Here is a 21,692-nt window from a genome sequence, read left to right as displayed (position 1 = left end):
TACCAGGTTATACCAGCATGGTCCATATCACTATATACAGGAGATATATATAACTTATACCAGCTGTACATATATATATTATATACAGTATATACCAGGTTATACCAGCATGGTCCATATCACTATATACAGGAGATATATAACTTATACCAGCTGTACATATATATTATATACAGTATATACCAGGTTATACCAGCATGGTCCATATCACTATATACAGGAGATATATAACTTATACCAGCTGTACATATATATTATATACAGTATATATCAGGTTATACCAGCATGGTCCATATCACTATATACAGGAGATATATAACTTATACCAGCTGTACATATATATTATATACAGTATATACCAGGTTATACCAGCATGGTCCATATCACTATATACAGGAGATATATAACTTATACCAGCTGTACATATATATTATATACAGTATATAGCAGGTTATACCAGCATGGTCCATATCACTATATACAGGAGATATATAACTTATACCAGCTGTACATATATATTATATACAGTATATACCAGGTTATACCAGCATGGTCCATATCACTATATACAGGAGATATATAACTTATACCAGCTGTACATATATATTATATACAGTATATATCAGGTTATACCAGCATGGTCCATATCACTATATACAGGAGATATATAACTTATACCAGCTGTACATATATATTATATACAGTATATACCAGGTTATACCAGCATGGTCCATATCACTATATACAGGAGATATATAACTTATACCAGCTGTAAATATATATTATATACAGTATATACCAGGTTATACCAGCATGGTCCATATCACTATATACAGGAGATATATAACTTATACCAGCTGTACATATATATTATATACAGTATATACCAGGTTATACCAGCATGGTCCATATCACTATATACAGGAGATATATAACTTATACCAGCTGTACATATATATTATATACAGTATATACCAGGTTATACCAGCATGGTCCATATCACTATATACAGGAGATATATAACTTATACCAGCTGTACATATATATTATATACAGTATATACCAGTATATACCAGCATGTTCCATATCACTATATACAGGAGATATATAACTTATACCAGCTGTACATATATATTATATACAGTATATACCCAGGTTATACCAGCATGGTCCATATCACTATATACAGGAGATATATGACTTATACCAGCTGTACATATATATATTATATACAGTATATACCAGGTTATACCAGCATGGTCCATATCACTATATACAGGAGATATATAACTTATACCAGCTGTACATATATATTATATACAGTATATAGCAGGTTATACCAGCATGGTCCATATCACTATATACAGGAGATATATAACTTATACCAGCTGTACATATATATTATATACAGTATATACCAGGTTATACCAGCATGGTCCATATCACTATATACAGGAGATATATAACTTATACCAGCTGTGTATATATATTATATACAGTATATACCAGGGTATAGCATATACGGCTTTTACCTGATCTCGAGCATATGAAGAATTAACCCTTTGTTTGTCTGAACAAGCGTTGAGCAGAACATTCACTGCGTTCATCTGGAGGAGTATTTCACAGGCGATGGTGTCATAGAACGTTATATTGGCCAGAGCTGCAGAAGCCAATAAACAGACCTCCCCATTGGACGCCTCATCACACAACTCTACAGAGAGAGGAAGACAGATATAATGTACATATAGACAGTGATGTCATACAGGGGGCGGGGCTGTGATCATATGTCATTATATTACTATTATATTATATCAGTGATGTCATACAGGGGGCGGGGCTGTGATCACATGTCATTATATTACTATTATATTATATCAGTGATGTCATACAGGGGGCGGGGCTGTGATCATATGTCATTATATTACTATTATATTATATCAGTGATGTCATACAGGGGGCGGGGCTGTGATCACATGTCATTATATTACTATTATATTATATCAGTGATGTCATCCAGGGGGCGGGGCTGTGATCACATGTCATTATATTACTATTATATTATATCAGTGATGTCATACAGGGGGCGGGGCTGTGATCACATGTCATTATATTACTATTATATTATATAAGTGATGTCATACAGGGGGCGGGGCTGTGATCACATGTCATTATATTACTATTGTATTATATCAGTGATGTCATAGAGGAGGCGGGACTGTGATCACATGTCATTATATTACTATTGTATTATATCAGTGATGTCATAGAGGGGGTGGGGCTGTGATCACATGTCATTATATTACTATTATATCAGTGATGTCATACAGGGGACGGGGCTGTGATCACATGTCATTATATTACTATTATATCAGTGATGTCATACAGGGGGCGGGGCTGTGATCACATGTCATTATATTACTATTATATCAGTGATGTCATACAGGGGGCGGGGCTCTGATCACATGTCATTATATTACCATTATATTATATCAGTGATGTCATACAGGGGGCGGGGCTCTGATCACATGTCATTATATTACTATATTATATTATATCCGTGATGTCATACAGGGGGCGGGGCTCTGATCACATGTCATTATATTACTATTATATTATATCAGTGATGTCATACAGGGGGCGGGGCTGTGATCACAAGTAATTATATTACTATTATATTATATCAGTGATGTCATACAGGGGGCGGGGCTGTGATCACATGTTCTTATTACTATTATATTATATCAGTGATGTCATACAGGGGGTGGGGTTGTGATCACATGTCATTATCTTACTATTGTATTATATCAGTGATGTCATACAGGGGGCGGGGCTGTGATCACAAGTCATTATATTACTATTATATTATATCAGTGATGTCATACAGGGGGCGGGGCTGTGACCACATGTTCTTATATCACTATTATATCAGTGATGTCATACAGGGGGCGGGGCTGTGATCACAAGTCATTATATTACTATTATATTATATCAGTGATGTCATACAGGGGGCGGGGCTGTGACCACATGTTCTTATATCACTATTATATCAGTGATGTCATACAGGGGGCGGGGCTGTGACGACTCACTGAGTAGGGCTGTGATGATTTCCTCCATGTTCTCCAGGAAGGTGGTGAGATGTTCGGTGGCGGTGAGGTGAGGAGATGTAATTTGCGCAATCACAGCCGCCACTTCAGCTTTCGTGGCTTCAGTCTGAGTCTCATCTGTGAGAATTTCTGTTAAACACAAGATTCCGTCCACCTGTAATAGAAAGTCGGAAATTTACGGATCAGATGACATGGAGGAAAGAGAAGTAACTGCCAGAACACAACGGGTTAAAGAATGACGATTAGTTATGATTATTAATATTATTCTTATTATAATTCTTAGTATCTGCAGTGAAGGACGCGGCGCGGTGGAGGTCGGGGGAGGGGAGGAGACATTACATTGTGTTCACGGTAAATCACCGGATTATCAGGGAATTTCACGGTCATTTAATCATTAAATATAAGATCATATGTAAGTGTCACCATGGAATATCCGAGGATAGATAAATAATGTACAGGGGTATATAGTGTATCCAGAGAGTAGGAATTATTATGTATTATCTCATATCTATATCATATCTATCTATATCATATCTATATCATATCTATATCATATCTATCTATCTATCTCATATCTATCTATCTCATATCTATCTATCTCATATCTATCTATCTATCTATCTCATATCTATCTATCTCATATCTATCTATCTATCTCATATCTATCTATCTCATATCTATCTATCTATCTCATATCTATCTATCTCATATCTATCTCATATCTATCTATCTATCTCATATCTATCTATCTCATATCTATCTATCTATCTCATATCTATCTATCTCATATCTATCTATCTCATATCTATCTCATATCTATCTATCTCATATCTATCTATCTCATATCTATCTATCTATCTCATATCTATCTATCTCATATCTATCTCATATCTATCTATCTCATATCTATCTATCTCATATCTATCTATCTATCTCATATCTATCTCATATCTATCTATCTCATGTCTATCTATCTCATATCTATCTATCTCATATCTATCTCATATCTATCTATCTCATATCTATCTATCTCATATCTATCGATCTCATATCTATCTCATATCTATCTATCTCATGTCTATCTATCTCATATCTATCTATTTCATATCTATCTATCTCATATCTATCTATCTATCTATCTCATATCTATCTATCTCATATCTATCTATCTCATATCTATCTATCTATCTCTCTCATATCTATCTATCTATCTCATATCTATCTATCTATCTATCTCATATCTATCTATCTCATATCTATCTATCTCTCTCATATCTATCTTTCTCTCTCATATCTATCTATCTATCTCATATCTATCTATCTCATATCTATCTATCTATCTATCTCATATCTATCTATCTCATATCTATCTATCTATCTATCTATCTCATATCTATCTATCTCATATCTATCTATCTCATATCTATCTATCTCCTGTCTATCTATCTCATATCTATCTATCTATCTATCTATCTCCTATCTATATCTCATATCTATCTATCTCAGATCTATCTATCTCAGATCTATCTCTCTCCTGTCTATCTATCTCCTGTCTATCTATCTCATATCTATCGATCTCATATCTATCTATCTATCTCACATCTATCTATCTCATATCTATCTCTCATATCTATCTATCTCATATCTATCTATCTATCTATCTCATATCTATCTATTTATCTATCTCATATCTATCTATCTCATATCTATCTATCTATCTCCTATCTATCTATCTCATATCTATCTATCTCATATCTATCTATCTCAGATCTATCTATCTCAGATCTATCTATCTTTCTATCTCATATCTATCTATCTCATATCTATCTATCTCATATCTATCTATCTCCTATCTATCTATCTATCTCATATCTATCTATCTATCTCATATCTATCTATCTCATATCTATCTATCTATCTATCTCACATCTATCTATCTCAGATCTATCTTTCTGTGATACATTATTTCCATGTTTTTCTTATATCAGGTCGGACATATTAGTTGTGAATATTCTTCTTCGTGTTTCCGGCGTGGAGAATCGGTCGGTTCTGGCTCCGTTTTTCCTTCTATCGGATTATTTTCCGTTTCTCCCTAAATTGAATAAATGGGTATTAATCATTGTCTAATTGATTCGTTAGTGTCGGTTGTTTTGCTTTTAATTATGTCAGGATTAATTATCGTCTCCTCGCTCAGAGATTCTGACTCCATCTGACGCTTATTCCTTCTGGGATTAGAACTTTCCGAGACGCGTTCTCTCCTCCATTCCCCAATGTCCTCTAATGTCCAAAGTCATTTTCCACCCACAGAATATGGAAACAATGTCGACTGTCGCCCCCAAGTGCTGATGTTCAGAAGTGCAGCTCTGCCCCCACTATGTAAGGGGGTCACATCATGGAAACCAAAATTAACCCCTTATAGGACACTGGCCCTTGATCCCTTATTCTTTTCTCCTTTCTCATATTAGACATAATGAGGCCATAACTTCTGAGGTCACGACCTGCCGTGACGAGTTTGGCGCCATCCTGAGCTGAACCTCGTTCATTACACATTTTGTGGTTTTCTTCTAGATATTGAATCCATTGAATTCACCTTGTTTTACGTGTTTCTAATGATAACCAGGTCTCAGTGTTCCTCAGGGGAGGAGCTCATGATATATAAAATATGAGGTGAACTGTACAATGTATCATGTAATCAGATGAGATTGATGGCAGATTGTATCTAATGAATAATATCTAATCAGTTGTCTCAAACTGTGACCCACCAGATATTGCCATTGGCTGTCCGGGCATGCTGGGAGTTTACGTTTTACAACATCTGGAGGGCCACAGTTTGAGACCACTGATCTATCTGTTTATGTAAATACAACCCAAAGATAAGACTTGGTATGAAGATATGCAGGGGTGTAGCTGGGGGGAGGCAGTGGGGTATGTACCTTGGCATCTGGGCACTAGGGGGCAGAGGCTGGTGGGGTATGTGCCTTGAGTTATGGGCTTTCAGGGGGCAGAGGATGGTGGGGTATGTACCTTGGCATCTTGGCACTAGGGGGCAGAGGATGGTGGGGTATGTGCCTTGAGTTATGGGCATTATGGGTCAGAGGCTGGTGGGGTATGTACCTTGAGTTATGGGCTTTCAGGGGGCAGAGGATGGTGGGGTATGTACCTTGAGTTATGGGCTTTCAGGGGGCAGAGGATGGTGGGGTATGTGCCTTGGCATCTGGGCACTAGGGGGCAGAGGCTGGTGGGGTATGTGCCTTGAGTTATGGGCATTATGGGACAGAGGCTGGTGGGGTATGTACCTTGAGTTATGGGCATTATGGGACAGAGGCTGGTGGGGTATGTACCTTGAGTTATGGGCATTATGGGACAGAGGCTGGTGGGGTATGTACCTTGGCATCTGGGCACTAGGGGGCAGAGGATGGTGGGGTATGTGCCTTGGCATCTGGGCACTAGGGGGCAGAGGCTGGTGGGGTATGTGCCTTGAGTTATGGGCATTATGGGACAGAGGCTGGTGGGGTATGTGCCTTGGGTGCTGGGCACTAGGGGGCAGAGGCTGGTGGGGTATGTGCCTTGAGTTATGGGCATTATGGGACAGAGGCTGGTGGGGTATGTGCCTTGGGTGCTGGGCACTAGGGGGCAGAGGCTGGTGGGGTATGTGCCTTGGGATCTGGGCTTTCAGGGGGGGGGGGGGCAGAGGCTGGTGGGTTATGTACCTTAGGATCTGGGCACTAGGGGGCAGAGGCTGGTGGGGTATGTACCTAAGGATCTGGGCACTAGGGGGCAGAGGCTGGTGGGGTATGTACCTTAGGATCTGGGCACTAGGGGGCAGAGGCTGGTGGGGTATGTACCTTAGGATCTGGGCACTAGGGGGCAGAGGCTGGTGGGGTATGTACCTTAGGATCTGGGCACTAGGGGGCAGAGGCTGGTGGGGTATGTACCTTAGGATCTGGGCAGTAGGGGGCAGAGGCTGGTGGGTTATGTACCTTAGGATCTGGGCAGTAGGGGGCAGAGGCTGGTGGGGTATGCGCCTTTGGTTCTGGGCACTAGGGAGCAGAGGCTGGTGGGGTATGTACCTTAGGATCTGGGCACTAGGGGGCAGAGGCTGGTGGGGTATGCGCCTTGGGTTCTGGGCACTAGGGAGCAGAGGCTGGTGGGGTAAGCACCTTAGGATCTGGGCACTAGGGGGCAGAGGCTGGTGGGGTATGTACCTTAGGATCTGGGCACTAGGGGGGCAGAGGCTGGTGGGGTATGCGCCTTGGGTGCTGGGCACTAGGGGGGCAGAGGCTGGTGGGGTATGTACCTTGGGTGCTGGGCACTAGGTGGCAGAGGATGGTGGGGTATGTGCCTTGGGATTTGGGCACTAGGGGGCAGAGGCTGGGGGGGTATGTGCCTTGGAATCTGAGCACCAGGGGCCCAAGTCCAGACTATTTAGACACAAGGCAGGGACACTGAACCTATGAGGGGGATCCGGGCCCTGAGTGTTGTAATATATTAGAGCTGAGGGGTCCTTTCATCTATATACATCTATATCCTGGACTGCGGCTGCTTACCGGGCCCCCAACGCCTCGAATCAAGGGAGTCTGAGGCGAGTGACTGAGGGTCCTGCATTATTAATGGGGGTCTGGACACGACTGGGTGATAAGCTGTCACTGCAGGATTCATCTGACGGGAGGATCGGGGGCCCCGTCCAATTTAGCCTGGAGTCAGATGAAGACCGGACAGGTCTCTGCGCCGAGGACATTCCAGAAAACTCTTATATTTGACCCATAAATAATGGATCTGATTATTGGTGAGAGATAAACCAGCAACAAACACGTCTCCCGGCCGCATCTTCTCTTCTTTATACACTTTTTGGTTCGCTTGCATTTTATTTATATTTTTCTGATGGACACTAATGAGAAACGATCCAAAAAGCCAAAAAGAAACATAAATAACAAAAACAAACAAAAAGTTACATAAAAAAAACAAAAAGTGCCTAGTCCAGACAAAATCTGCATCAATTCCCCCCGGCAACAAGAACGGACTTTATTATAAATCTTCGTGGCCGCCGTCTCCAACGCTGAAAACCGCAAAATTATTAGAAGAACCTCCAAAAACTACACAGAAGGCGAATAAAGCATAAAATATAAAACACAGAGGATTGAAGAAGATCATTGAGTTGTCAGTAAACAACATAAGAACGAGCTGCAGACTCTGAACAGGACTCAGTAGAGAGGAGACACCTAAATTGCCTCCCCATAACCCCGCCCCCTCCTCCGGACCCCATGAACTGTTTCCCACTCTCTGATCTTCACTATCCAGGGTCAGACAACAAATATTAAAATCTTAGCAAACAGAAAAAGCCTTTTCATTCTCTAATCCCTCTTTATATTGTGCAAAATTATCAGGTTTACAGACAATGAATTTATCGCCCCGCCCCCGAGGAACTTTGACACAACTGTTCATTTATGTTCAGAAGAGATTGCCCTGCGTTACAGATATAAGGTTCATCTCTGTCTTTAATTTCATTAGGACATAGTAAATATTACACTAGGCAAACATTTTATGGAAAACTACAGTTTAGCCCCAACCCCAAGGAACTTTGAAAACTATTTTCTGTATTTTTGGAAGACATCGACCTGTGTTACAGATATTAGGCTGCAAATCTCTCTCTCTTCCTTTGTCAAAACAAAATATCTTTAAAGCTCCAAATCTGTCTCTGCTCCTGTCAGCAAACAGTAAGTATTACATAAAGGAAAAATCTTATAGATAACGAACGTATAGCCCCACCCCTGAGGAACTTTGGCACCTATCTGTGGGGGGACCTGGCAGTGATCGGCTGTAATCTGTGAGGAGACCTGGCAATGAATGGCTGTGATCTGAGGGCAGACCTGGCAGTGATCGGCTGTGATCTGTGATGAGTACCTGGCAGTGATCGGCTGTGATCTGAGGGGATACCTGGCAGTGATCGGCTGTGATCTGAGGGCAGACCTGGCAGTGATCGGCTGTGATCTGAGGGCAGACCTGGCAGTGATCGGCTGTGATCTGAGGGCAGACCTGGCAGTGATCGGCTGTGATCTGAGGGGAGACCTGGCAGTGATCGGCTGTGATCTGAGGGGAGACCTGACAGTGATCAGCTGTGATCTGAGGGGAGACCTAGCATTGATCGGCTGTGATCTGAGGGCAGACCTGGCAGTGATCGGCTGTGATCTGAGTGGAGACCTGTCAGTGATCGGCTGTGATCTGAGGGGAGACCTGGCAGTGATTGGCTGTGATCTGTGGGGAGACCTGGCAGTGATAGGCTGTGATCTGAGGGGAGACCTGGCAGTGATCGGCTGTGATCTGAGGGGATACCTGGCAGTGATCGGCTGTGATCTGAAGGGAGACCATGCAGTGATTGGTTGTGATCTGAAGGGAGACCATGCAGTGATCGGTTGTGATCTGTAAGGACTACCTGCCAGTGATCGGCTGTCATCTGTGAGGAGTACCTGGCAGTGAATGTGATCTGTGGGGGGACCTGCCAGTGATCAGCAGTGATCTGTGAGGAGACCTGGTTGTGATCGGCTGTGATCTGAGGGAAGACCTGGCAGTGATCGGCTGTGATCTGAGGGGAGACCTGACAGTGATCAGCTGTGATCTGAGGGGAGACCTAGCATTGATCGGCTGTGATCTGAGGGCAGACCTGGCAGTGATCGGCTGTGATCTGAGTGGAGACCTGTCAGTGATCGGCTGTGATCTGAGGGGAGACCTGGCAGTGATTGGCTGTGATCTGTGGGGAGACCTGGCAGTGATAGGCTGTGATCTGAGGGGAGACCTGGCAGTGATCGGCTGTGATCTGAGGGGATACCTGGCAGTGATCGGCTGTGATCTGAAGGGAGACCATGCAGTGATTGGTTGTGATCTGAAGGGAGACCATGCAGTGATCGGTTGTGATCTGTAAGGACTACCTGCCAGTGATCGGCTGTCATCTGTGAGGAGTACCTGGCAGTGAATGTGATCTGTGGGGGGACCTGCCAGTGATCAGCTGTGATCTGTGAGGAGACCTGGTTGTGATCGGCTGTGATCTGAGGGAAGACCTGGCAGTGATCAGCTTTGCTCTGAGGTGAGACCTGGCAGTGATCAGCTTTGCTCTGAGGTGAGACCTGGCAGTGATTGGCTGTGATCTGAGGGGATACCTGGCAGTGATCAGCTGTGATCTGAGGGCAGACCTGGCAATGATCGGATGTGATCTGTGAGGAGTACCTGGCAGTGATCAGCTGTGATCTGGAATGGGACCTGGCAGTGATTGGCTGTGATCTGAGGGGAGACCTGGCAATGATCGGCTGTGAACTGTGAGGAGAACTCACAGTGATTGGCTGTGATCTGTTAGGGGACCTGGCAGTGATCAGCTGTGATCTGAGATGAGTACCTGGCAGTGATCGGCTGTGATCTGTGGGGGGACCTGGCAGTGATCGGCTGTGATCTATGAGAAGACCTGGCAGTGATCGGCTGTGATCTGTGAGAAGACCTGGCAGTGATCAGCTGTGATCTGTGAGAAGACCTGGCAGTGATAGGCTGTGATCTGTGAGAAGACCTGGCAGTGATCGGCTGTGATCTGTGAGAAGACCTGGCAGTGATCGGCTATGATCTGAGGGGAGACCTGGCAGTGATCGGCTGTGATCTGAGAGGAGACCTGGCAGTGATCGGCTGTGATCTGTGAGAGGACCTGGCAGTGATCGGCTGTGATCTGAGGGGAGACCTGGTAGTGATCGGCTGTGATCTGTGAGAGGACCTGGCAGTGATCGGCTGTGATCTGTGAGAGGACCTGGCAGTGATCGGATGTGATCTGAGGGGATACCTGGCAGTGATCGGCTGTGATCTGAGGGGAGACATGGCAGTGATCGGCTGTGATCTGAGGGGAGACCTGGCAGTGATCGGCTGTGATCTGAGGGGAGACCTGGCAGTGATCGGCTGTGATCTGAGGGGAGACCTGGCAGTGAACGGCTGTGATCTGTGAGAGGACCTGGCAGTGATCGGCTGTGATCTGTGAGAGGACCTGGCAGTGATCGGATGTGATCTGAGGGGATACCTGGCAGTGATCGGCTGTGATCTGAGAGGAGACCTGGCAGTGATCGGCTGTGATCTGAGGGGAGACCTGGCAGTGATCGGCTGTGATCTGAGGGGAGACCTGGCAGTGATCGGCTGTGATCTGAGGGGAGACCTGGCAGTGAACGGCTGTGATCTGAGAGGAGACCTGGCAGTGAACGGCTGTGATCTGAGAGGAGACCTGGCAGTGAACGGCTGTGATCTGAGAGGAGACCTGGCAGTGAACGGCTGTGATCTGAGGGGAGACCTGGCAGTGAACGGCTGTGATCTGAGAGGAGACCTGGCAGTGAACGGCTGTGATCTGAGGGGAGACCTGGCAGTGAACGGCTGTGATCTGAGAGGAGACCTGGCAGTGATCGGCTGTGATCTGAGGGGAGACCTGGCAGTGATCGGCTGTGATCTAGGAGGTTGCTTAGCAGTAAGAGCTCAATTACCATACAGCACCACCACTGGTGAAATGTAGTATAACACAGAGACCATTTAGATGAGAGTTGTCTGTACACAGGACAGGATGGAATCTCAGGATGCTCTGTCTTATCTCTGCTCTTCCCTCAGACTGAGAGATAAGGGTCCAGGACAGAGAACCCCCCATGTGCCATCAGAGGACCCTCCCCCATGTGACATCAGAGGACACTCCCCCATGTGACATCAGAAGACCGTCCCCCATGTGACATCAGAGGCCCCCCCATGTGACATCAGAGGACCCTCCCCCATGTGACATCAGAGGACCCCCCATGTGACATCAGATGAGACGCTCATCAATTATGTTACAGATCTTTATTTAAGGGATGTGATCACTTTTTCATTTATAGGGGACGAGAGATGGAGCTTTATGGCCTTAACGATGTTTACAACATAGAAAGTGCAGAAAATGAACAATAATATCATCAGTATAATGGATCCGAACCGCAGTAATGGACGCCACCCCCCTCCCCCGTAGAGCTGCGGTTTATAGAAACTCAACAAATATCCCCAGAACTGAGCAACGACCAAACCAGACGCCAAATATCACTTTGCTGTGTACTAAAACGCATTTGGAGTGTGCTGGGGTAGTGAAATAATACTGTTATTCAGAATAACATGCAGATTACCGGCATCACTACTAGAATCACTGCCGCACAGCAGCACAATGACAGAGCCTGGAGGTGGCATCAGTGTCAGGAGACCATATAGTGACTGAATGACAGAGCCTGGAGGTGTCATCAGTGTCAGGAGACCATATAGTGGCTGAATGACAGAGCCTGGAGGTGGCGGCAGCATGAGGAGACCATATAGTGGCTGAATGACAGAGCCTGGAGGTATTGGCAGCATGAGGAGACCATATAGTGGCTGAATGACATAGGATGGAGGTGTTGGAGGCATGAGGAGACCATATAGTGGCTGAATGGCACAGCCTGGAGGTGTTGGCAGCATGAGGAGACCATATAGTGGATGAATGACACAGCGTGGAGGTGTTGGCAGCATGAGGAGACCATATAGTGGATGAATGACACAGCGTGGAGGTGTTGGCAGCATGAGGAGACCATATAGTGACTGAATGACACAGTGTGGAGGTGGCTGTGGCTGTGATCTGAGGGGATACCTGGCAGTGATCAGCTGTGATCTGAGGGCAGACCTGGCAATGATCGGATGTGATCTGTGAGGAGTACCTGGCAGTGATCAGCTGTGATCTGGGATGGGACCTGGCAGTGATTGGCTGTGATCTGAGGGGAGACCTGGCAGTGATCGGCTGTGAACTGTGAGGAGAACTCACAGTGATTGGCTGTGATCTGTTAGGGGACCTGGCAGTGATCAGCTGTGATCTGAGATGAGTACCTGGCAGTGATCGGCTGTGATCTGTGGGGGGACCTGGCAGTGATCGGCTGTGATCTATGAGAAGACCTGGCAGTGATCGGCTGTGATCTGTGAGAAGACCTGGCAGTGATCAGCTGTGATCTGTGAGAAGACCTGGCAGTGATAGGCTGTGATCTGTGAGAAGACCTGGCAGTGATCGGCTGTGATCTGTGAGAAGACCTGGCAGTGATCGGCTATGATCTGAGGGGAGACCTGGCAGTGATCGGCTGTGATCTGAGAGGAGACCTGGCAGTGATCGGCTGTGATCTGTGAGAGGACCTGGCAGTGATCGGCTGTGATCTGAGGGGAGACCTGGTAGTGATCGGCTGTGATCTGTGAGAGGACCTGGCAGTGATCGGCTGTGATCTGTGAGAGGACCTGGCAGTGATCGGATGTGATCTGAGGGGATACCTGGCAGTGATCGGCTGTGATCTGAGGGGAGACATGGCAGTGATCGGCTGTGATCTGAGGGGAGACCTGGCAGTGATCGGCTGTGATCTGAGGGGAGACCTGGCAGTGATCGGCTGTGATCTGAGGGGAGACCTGGCAGTGAACGGCTGTGATCTGTGAGAGGACCTGGCAGTGATCGGCTGTGATCTGTGAGAGGACCTGGCAGTGATCGGATGTGATCTGAGGGGATACCTGGCAGTGATCGGCTGTGATCTGAGAGGAGACCTGGCAGTGATCGGCTGTGATCTGAGGGGAGACCTGGCAGTGATCGGCTGTGATCTGAGGGGAGACCTGGCAGTGATCGGCTGTGATCTGAGGGGAGACCTGGCAGTGATCGGCTGTGATCTGAGAGGAGACCTGGCAGTGAACGGCTGTGATCTGAGAGGAGACCTGGCAGTGAACGGCTGTGATCTGAGAGGAGACCTGGCAGTGAACGGCTGTGATCTGAGGGGAGACCTGGCAGTGAACGGCTGTGATCTGAGAGGAGACCTGGCAGTGAACGGCTGTGATCTGAGGGGAGACCTGGCAGTGAACGGCTGTGATCTGAGGGGAGACCTGGCAGTGAACGGCTGTGATCTGAGAGGAGACCTGGCAGTGATCGGCTGTGATCTGAGGGGAGACCTGGCAGTGATCGGCTGTGATCTAGGAGGTTGCTTAGCAGTAAGAGCTCAATTACCATACAGCACCACCACTGGTGAAATGTAGTATAACACAGAGACCATTTAGATGAGAGTTGTCTGTACACAGGACAGGATGGAATCTCAGGATGCTCTGTCTTATCTCTGCTCTTCCCTCAGACTGAGAGATAAGGGTCCAGGACAGAGAACCCCCCATGTGCCATCAGAGGACCCTCCCCCATGTGACATCAGAGGACACTCCCCCATGTGACATCAGAAGACCGTCCCCCATGTGACATCAGAGGCCCCCCCATGTGACATCAGAGGACCCTCCCCCATGTGACATCAGAGGACCCCCCATGTGACATCAGATGAGACGCTCATCAATTATGTTACAGATCTTTATTTAAGGGATGTGATCACTTTTTCATTTATAGGGGACGAGAGATGGAGCTTTATGGCCTTAACGATGTTTACAACATAGAAAGTGCAGAAAATGAACAATAATATCATCAGTATAATGGATCCGAACCGCAGTAATGGACGCCACCCCCCTCCCCCGTACAGCTGCGGTTTATAGAAACTCAACAAATATCCCCAGAACTGAGCAACGACCAAACCAGACGCCAAATATCACTTTGCTGTGTACTAAAACGCATTTGGAGTGTGCTGGGGTAGTGAAATAATACTGTTATTCAGAATAACATGCAGATTACCGGCATCACTACTAGAATCACTGCCGCACAGCAGCACAATGACAGAGCCTGGAGGTGGCATCAGTGTCAGGAGACCATATAGTGACTGAATGACAGAGCCTGGAGGTGTCATCAGTGTCAGGAGACCATATAGTGGCTGAATGACAGAGCCTGGAGGTGGCGGCAGCATGAGGAGACCATATAGTGGCTGAATGACAGAGCCTGGAGGTATTGGCAGCATGAGGAGACCATATAGTGGCTGAATGACATAGGATGGAGGTGTTGGAGGCATGAGGAGACCATATAGTGGCTGAATGACATAGGATGGAGGTGTTGGCAGCATGAGGAGACCATATAGTGGCTTAATGACATAGGATGGAGGTGTTTGAGGCATGAGGAGACCATATAGTGGCTGAATGGCACAGCCTGGAGGTGTTGGCAGCATGAGGAGACCATATAGTGGATGAATGACACAGCGTGGAGGTGTTGGCAGCATGAGGAGACCATATAGTGGATGAATGACACAGCGTGGAGGTGTTGGCAGCATGAGGAGACCATATAGTGACTGAATGACACAGTGTGGAGGTGTTGGCAGCATGAGGAGACCATATAGTGGCTGAATGACACAGCATGGAGGTGTTGGCAGCATGAGGAGACCATATAGTGTCTGAATGACACAGCGTGGAGGTGTTGGCAGCCTGAGGAGACCATATAGTGACTGAATGACACAGCGTGGAGGTGTTGGCAGCATGAAGAGACCATATAGTGGCTGAATGACACAGCGTGGAGGTGTTGGTAGCATGAGGAGACCATATAGTGGCTGAATGACACAGCGTGGAGGTGTTGGCAGCATGAGGGGACCATATAGTGACTGAATGACACAGCGTGGAGGTGTTGGCAGCATGAGGAGATCATATAGTGGCTGAATGACACAGCGTGGAGGTGTTGGCAGCATGAAGAGACCATATAGTGGCTGAATGACAGCATGGAGGTGTTGGCAGCATGAGGAGACCATATAGTGACTGAATAGGGATAGTCCGTGGATGAGATCCTCTTAAAAAGGCGCTGGTACCCAGGAATGGATGAAAAGTTTCTTTTATTTGCAACGCGTTTCGATCCCGAACCGGGATCTTCGTCATGCCTGACGAAGATCCCGGTTCGGGATCGAAACGCGTTGCAAATAAAAGAAACTTTTCATCCATTCCTGGGTACCAGCGCCTTTTTAAGAGGATCTCATCCACGGACTATCCCTATTGCTATTTACCGGATTGACGAGCGTCTTACCGGGCTTGGTCCTCGTGGCAGCGGTTTCCCGTTTACCTCTACACTTTGATGCGACTATAGGTGTTGTGCTCTGAGCGCAACACCCAGGGGTAAGAACCCATCTTTATGCTCACTCCTTTCATTGTTTAAACGGTCCTCACTAGGGGCGCACCTCTTGTGTTTTTTTTTTTGTTTGTATATAGTGACTGAATGACACAGCGTGGAGGTGTTGGCAGCATGAGGAGACCATATAGTGACTGAATGACACAGTGTGCAGGTGTTGGCAGCATGAGGAGATCATATAGTGGCTGAATGACACAGAGTGGAGGTGTTGGCAGCATGAGGAGACCATAGAGTGGCTGAATGACACAGCATGGAGGTGTTGGCAGCATGAGGACACCATATAGTGGCTGACTGACACAGCGTGGATGTGTTGGCAGCACGAGGAGACCATATAGTGGCTGAATGACACAGTGTGGAGGTGTTGGCAGCATGAGGAGACCATAGAGTGGCTGAATGACACAGCGTGGAGGTGTTGGCAGCATGAGGACACCATATAGTGGCTGACTGACACAGCGTGGATGTGTTGGCAGCACGAGGAGACCATATAGTGGCTGAATGACACAGTGTGGAGGTGTTGGCACCATGAGGAGACCATAGAGTGGCTGAATGACACAGCGTGGAGGTGTTGGCAGCATGAGGAGACCATATAGTGGCTGAATGACACAGCGTGGAGGTGTTGGCAGCATGAGGAGACCATATAGTGGCTGAATGACACAGCGTGGAGGTGTTGGCAGCATGAGGACACCATATAGTGGATGAATGACACAGCGTGGAGGTGTTGGCAGCACGAGGAGACCATATAGTGGCTTAATGACATAGCGGGGAGGTGTTGGCAGCATGAGGAGACCATATAGTGACTGAATGACACAGCGTGGAGGTGTTGGCAGCATGAGGAGACCATATAATGGCTGAATGACACAGTGTGGAGGTGTTGGCAGCATGAGGACACCATATAGTGACTGAATGACACAGCGTGGAGGTGTTGGCAGCATGAGGAGACCATATAGTGGCTGACTGACACAGCGTGGATGTGTTGGCAGCACGAGGAGACCATATAGTGGCTTAATGACATAGCGGGGAGGTGTTGGCAGCATGAGGAGACCATATAGTGACTGAATGACACAGCGTGGAGGTGTTGGCAGCATGAGGACACCATATAGTGGCTGAATGACACAGCGTGGAGGTGTTGGCAGCATGAGGAGACCATATAGTGGCTTAATGACATAGCGTGGAGGTGTTGGCAGCATGAGGAGATCATATAGTGGCTGAATGACATAGCGTGGAGGTGTTGGCAGCATTAGGAGATCATATAGTGACTGAATGACACAGTGTGGAGGTGTTGTCAGTATGAGGAGACCATATAGTGGCTGAATGACACAATGTGGAGGTGTTGGCAGCATGAGGAGACAATATAGAGACTGAATGACACAGCGTGGAGGTGTTGGCAGCATGAGGAGACCATATAGTGGCACAATGACAGAGCCAGGAGGTGGCAGCATAAGCATGAGGAGACCATAGAGCAGTACAATTAGAAAGCTTGGAGGTGGCAGCATCAGCATGTGGAGACCATATGGCGGCACAATGACAGAGCCTGGAGGTGGTAGCATCACCATGAGGAGATCATATGGTGGCACAATGATAGAGCGTGGAGGTGGTAGCATTAGCATGAGGAGACCATAGAACAGCACAATGACAGAGCTTTGAGGTGGCAGCAGCAGCATGAGGGCCATGCCAACTAAGGGTTGAGTCTGAGGAACCCACCGACTGTTGACTGGGGGTATCAGATGTCACTTGTGATGAAGTGGATGACCGTGTTAACCAATCGAGGACGGCAGATGGGTTGCTGGTCGAGACACGACCGCTGGTTAATAACGGGAGCTCAGGTCTCTCACTGCGACTCCTGCTGCCACTCACCCCTAGTCTGCTGCGACCTCTGCCTGAAGTATTTAGGCCTCTGCCACTCCTCTGTGCATGTCCTGGCACTTCTCTGCCTGACATACTTAGTGCATATATGAGGGGTGTACAATGCGCTTAGAACACCAGCCGGTGATTACTTTTGTCTGTCCTTTCACAGTATCTAGGCCCTTGACAGATTAACAGGTACAAAATGGTAGACTAATTAGATGTATGCGGTATGCACTTATGAGGGCAGAAAAATGTGCTACAGTACACTTAAAAAAAAACTTATTTTTGCACAACACCAGCAGTACACAACAGTGCCAGGGGCGGATCCAGAGTCTCGTCTCGGGAGGGGCACTATTAGAGTATTTTGTGTTGCCGGAAAACAAGATGTTGCTCACGGAACTTACAATATTATTAAATGTATCATACAGTCCTAACTTTGTTTAAGACTCTTAGGCCATGTTCACATGTCAGAATAATTATCAAATATACTAATTGCCGCAGAATGGGAAAGTGCTAAAGAGGTTTTTACCATTTAAAACTACAGCTCCCAGTATGACCTAAGCAGTGGTGAGGGGATGCTAGGAGTTGTTGTTTCACCCATCATTACTGCAGAACTGACAAGCGACTACAGCTCTGATAAGACATAGTGAGGAGAATACACAATGATATCAGTGACTACAGGTGACGTCTTCTCTATAGAGAGGAGAATGTACAATGATATCAGTGACTACAGGTGACATCTTCTCTATAGTGAGGAGAATACACAATGATATCAGTGACTACAGGTGACGTCTTCTCTATAGTGAGGAGAATACACAATGATATCAGTGACTACAGGTGACGTCTTCTCTATAGTGAGGAGAATACACAATGATATCAGTGACTACAGGTGATGCCTTCTCTATAGTGAGGAGAATACACAATGATATCAGTGACTACAGGTGACGTCTTCTCTATAGAGAGGAGAATACACAATGATATCAGTGACTACAGGTGACGTCTTCTCTATAGTGAGGAGAATACACAATGATATCGGTGACTACAGGTGACATCTTCTCTATAGTGAGGAGAATACACAATGATATCAGTGATTACAGGTGACGTCTTCTCTATAGTGAGGAGAATACACAATGATATCAGTGACTACAGGTGACATCTTCTCTATAGTGAGGAGAATACACAATGATATGAGTGATTACAGGTGACGTCTCCTCTATAGTGAGGAGAATAAACAATGATATCAGTGACTACAGGTGACATCTTCTCTATAGTGAGGAGAATACACAATGATGTCAGTGACTACAGGTGACGTCTTCTCTCTAGTAAGGAGAATACACAATGATATCAGTGACTAAAGGTGACGTCTTCTCTATAGTGAGGAGAATGTACAATGATATCAGTGATTACAGGTGACGTCTTCTCTATAGTGAGGAGAATACACAATGATATCAGTGACTACAGGTGACGTCTTCTCTATAGTGAGGAGAATGTACAATGATATCAGTGACTACAGGTGACGTCTTCTCTATAGTGAGGAGAATGTACAATGATATCAGTGACTACAGGTGACGTCTTCTCTATAGTGAGGAGAATACACAATGATGTCAGTGACTACAGGTGACGTCTTCTCTCTAGTAAGGAGAATACACAAGGATATCAGTGACTACAGGTGACGTCTTCTCTATAGTGAGGAGAATACACAATGATATCAGTGATTACAGGTGACGTCTTCTCTATAGTGAGGAGAATACACAATGATATCAGTGACTACAGGTGACATCTTCTCTATAGTGAGGAGAATACACAATGATATCAGTGATTACAGGTGACGTCTTCTCTATAGTGAGGAGAATTCACAAGGATATCGGTGATTACAGGTGATGTCTTCTCTATAGTGAGGAGAATACACAATGATATCAGTGATTACAGGTGACGTCTTCTCTATAGTGAGGAGAATACACAAGGATATCGGTGATTACAGGTGACGTCTTCTCTATAGTGAGGAGAATACACAATGATATCAGTGACTACAGGTGACATCTTCTCTATAGTGAGGAGAATACACAATGATATCAGTGACTACAGGTGACGTCTTCTCTATAGTGAGGAGAATACACAAGGATATCGGTGATTACAGGTGACGTCTTCTCTATAGTGAGGAGAATACACGATATCAGTGATTACAGGTGACGTCTTCTCTATAGTGAGGAGAATACACAAGGATATCGGTGATTACAGGTGACGTCTTCTCTATAGTGAGGAGAATACACAATGATATCAGTGATTACAGGTGACGTCTTCTCTATAGTGAGGAGAATACACAATGATATCAGTGATTACAGGTGACGTCTTCTCTATAGTGAGGAGAATAAACAAGGATATCGGTGATTACAGGTGATGTCTTCTCTATAGTGAGGAGAATACACAAGGATATCGGTGATTACAGGTGATGTCTTCTCTATAGTCTTTCCTTATCTAATTCAGATGTACATACCGCCAGGAATTGTTCCAACTATATTTTCTCTCAGCAGAACTTGATGCCCAGATGGTTTCTATGTCAGCGGATTCTGATCCTCTATATGAAAACAATAATTATTATAAAACTGCCAAACACTGTATTCTTCTATTACAGTACCGCCACACACCCTCTGAATATAATTCTGACACACTGTACCCCCTGAATATACAACACACTGTACCCTCTGAATATAATACCGTCACACACCGTAACCTCTGTATATAATACTATCACACACTGCACCCTCTGAATATAATACTACCACACACTGCGCCATCTAAATATAATACTACCACACACTGTGCCCTCTGAATATAATACCGCCACACATCGTACCCTCTGTATATAATACTATCACACACTGCACCCTCTGAATATAATACCGCCACACATCGTACCCTCTGTATATAATACTATCACACACTGCACCCTCTGAATATAATACTATCACACACTGCACCCTCTGAATATAATACCGCCACACATCGTACCCTCTGTATATAATACTAGCACACACTGCACCCTCTGAATATAACTTGCTGTGCATTACACCCTCTGAATAAAATACCCAAATGTTTTGTGGCCCATAAAAAATGTACCACCCCAGAAATTCCTCATAATATACACTATACTTCTGAAATACAAAACACTCTGTGCCTTCACATATAGTAATAATGCCCCATTTTGTGCCCCTACATATAATAATTATGACCCGTCCTGTTCCCCCCACATAATAATAATGTCCTCTGTCCTGTGCCCCTAATATATATTGCCCCCTGTGCTGTGCCCCTCACATATAATGCCCCCGTTCTTTGCCCCTCACATATAATGCCCCCATCATGCGTCCCTCACATATAATGCCCCCGTTCTTTGCCCCTCACATATAATGCCCCCATCATGCGCCCCTCACATATAATGCCACCGTTCTTTGCCCCTCACATATAATGCCCCCATCATGCGCCCCTCACATATAATGCCACCGTTCTTTGCACCTCACATATAATGCCCCCATCATGCGCCCCTCACATATAATGCCCCGTGCTGTGCCCTTCACATTTAATGCCCCTGTTCTTTGCCCCTCATATATAATGCCCCCATCATGCGCCCTTCACATATAATGCCCCTGTTCTTTGCCCCTCACATATAATGCCCCATGCTGTGCCCTTCACATATAATGCCCCCG

General features: G+C 45.8%; 1 protein-coding gene across 1 annotated transcript in view; it reads right to left on the bottom strand.

Annotated features, from left to right (window-relative positions):
* Positions 1-1,532: 1,532 nt before the first annotated feature.
* The window catches only part of INSC (INSC spindle orientation adaptor protein), a gene marked incomplete at both ends in the record, with an annotated part of 150,738 nt that continues 130,578 nt past the window's right edge, over positions 1,533-21,692 (bottom strand). Inside the window, 2 exon segments of the mRNA XM_056554538.1 lie at positions 1,533-1,711; positions 3,087-3,258. Of these exon segments, the coding sequence (XP_056410513.1) occupies positions 1,533-1,711; positions 3,087-3,258 (351 nt within the window).

This window comes from Hyla sarda, unplaced genomic scaffold (assembly GCF_029499605.1).
Source record: "Hyla sarda isolate aHylSar1 unplaced genomic scaffold, aHylSar1.hap1 scaffold_787, whole genome shotgun sequence".
Lineage (NCBI taxonomy): Eukaryota > Metazoa > Chordata > Amphibia > Anura > Hylidae > Hyla > Hyla sarda.
Note: the sequence above shows the minus strand (reverse complement) of the source record. Positions and strands in the feature narration are given on the sequence as shown.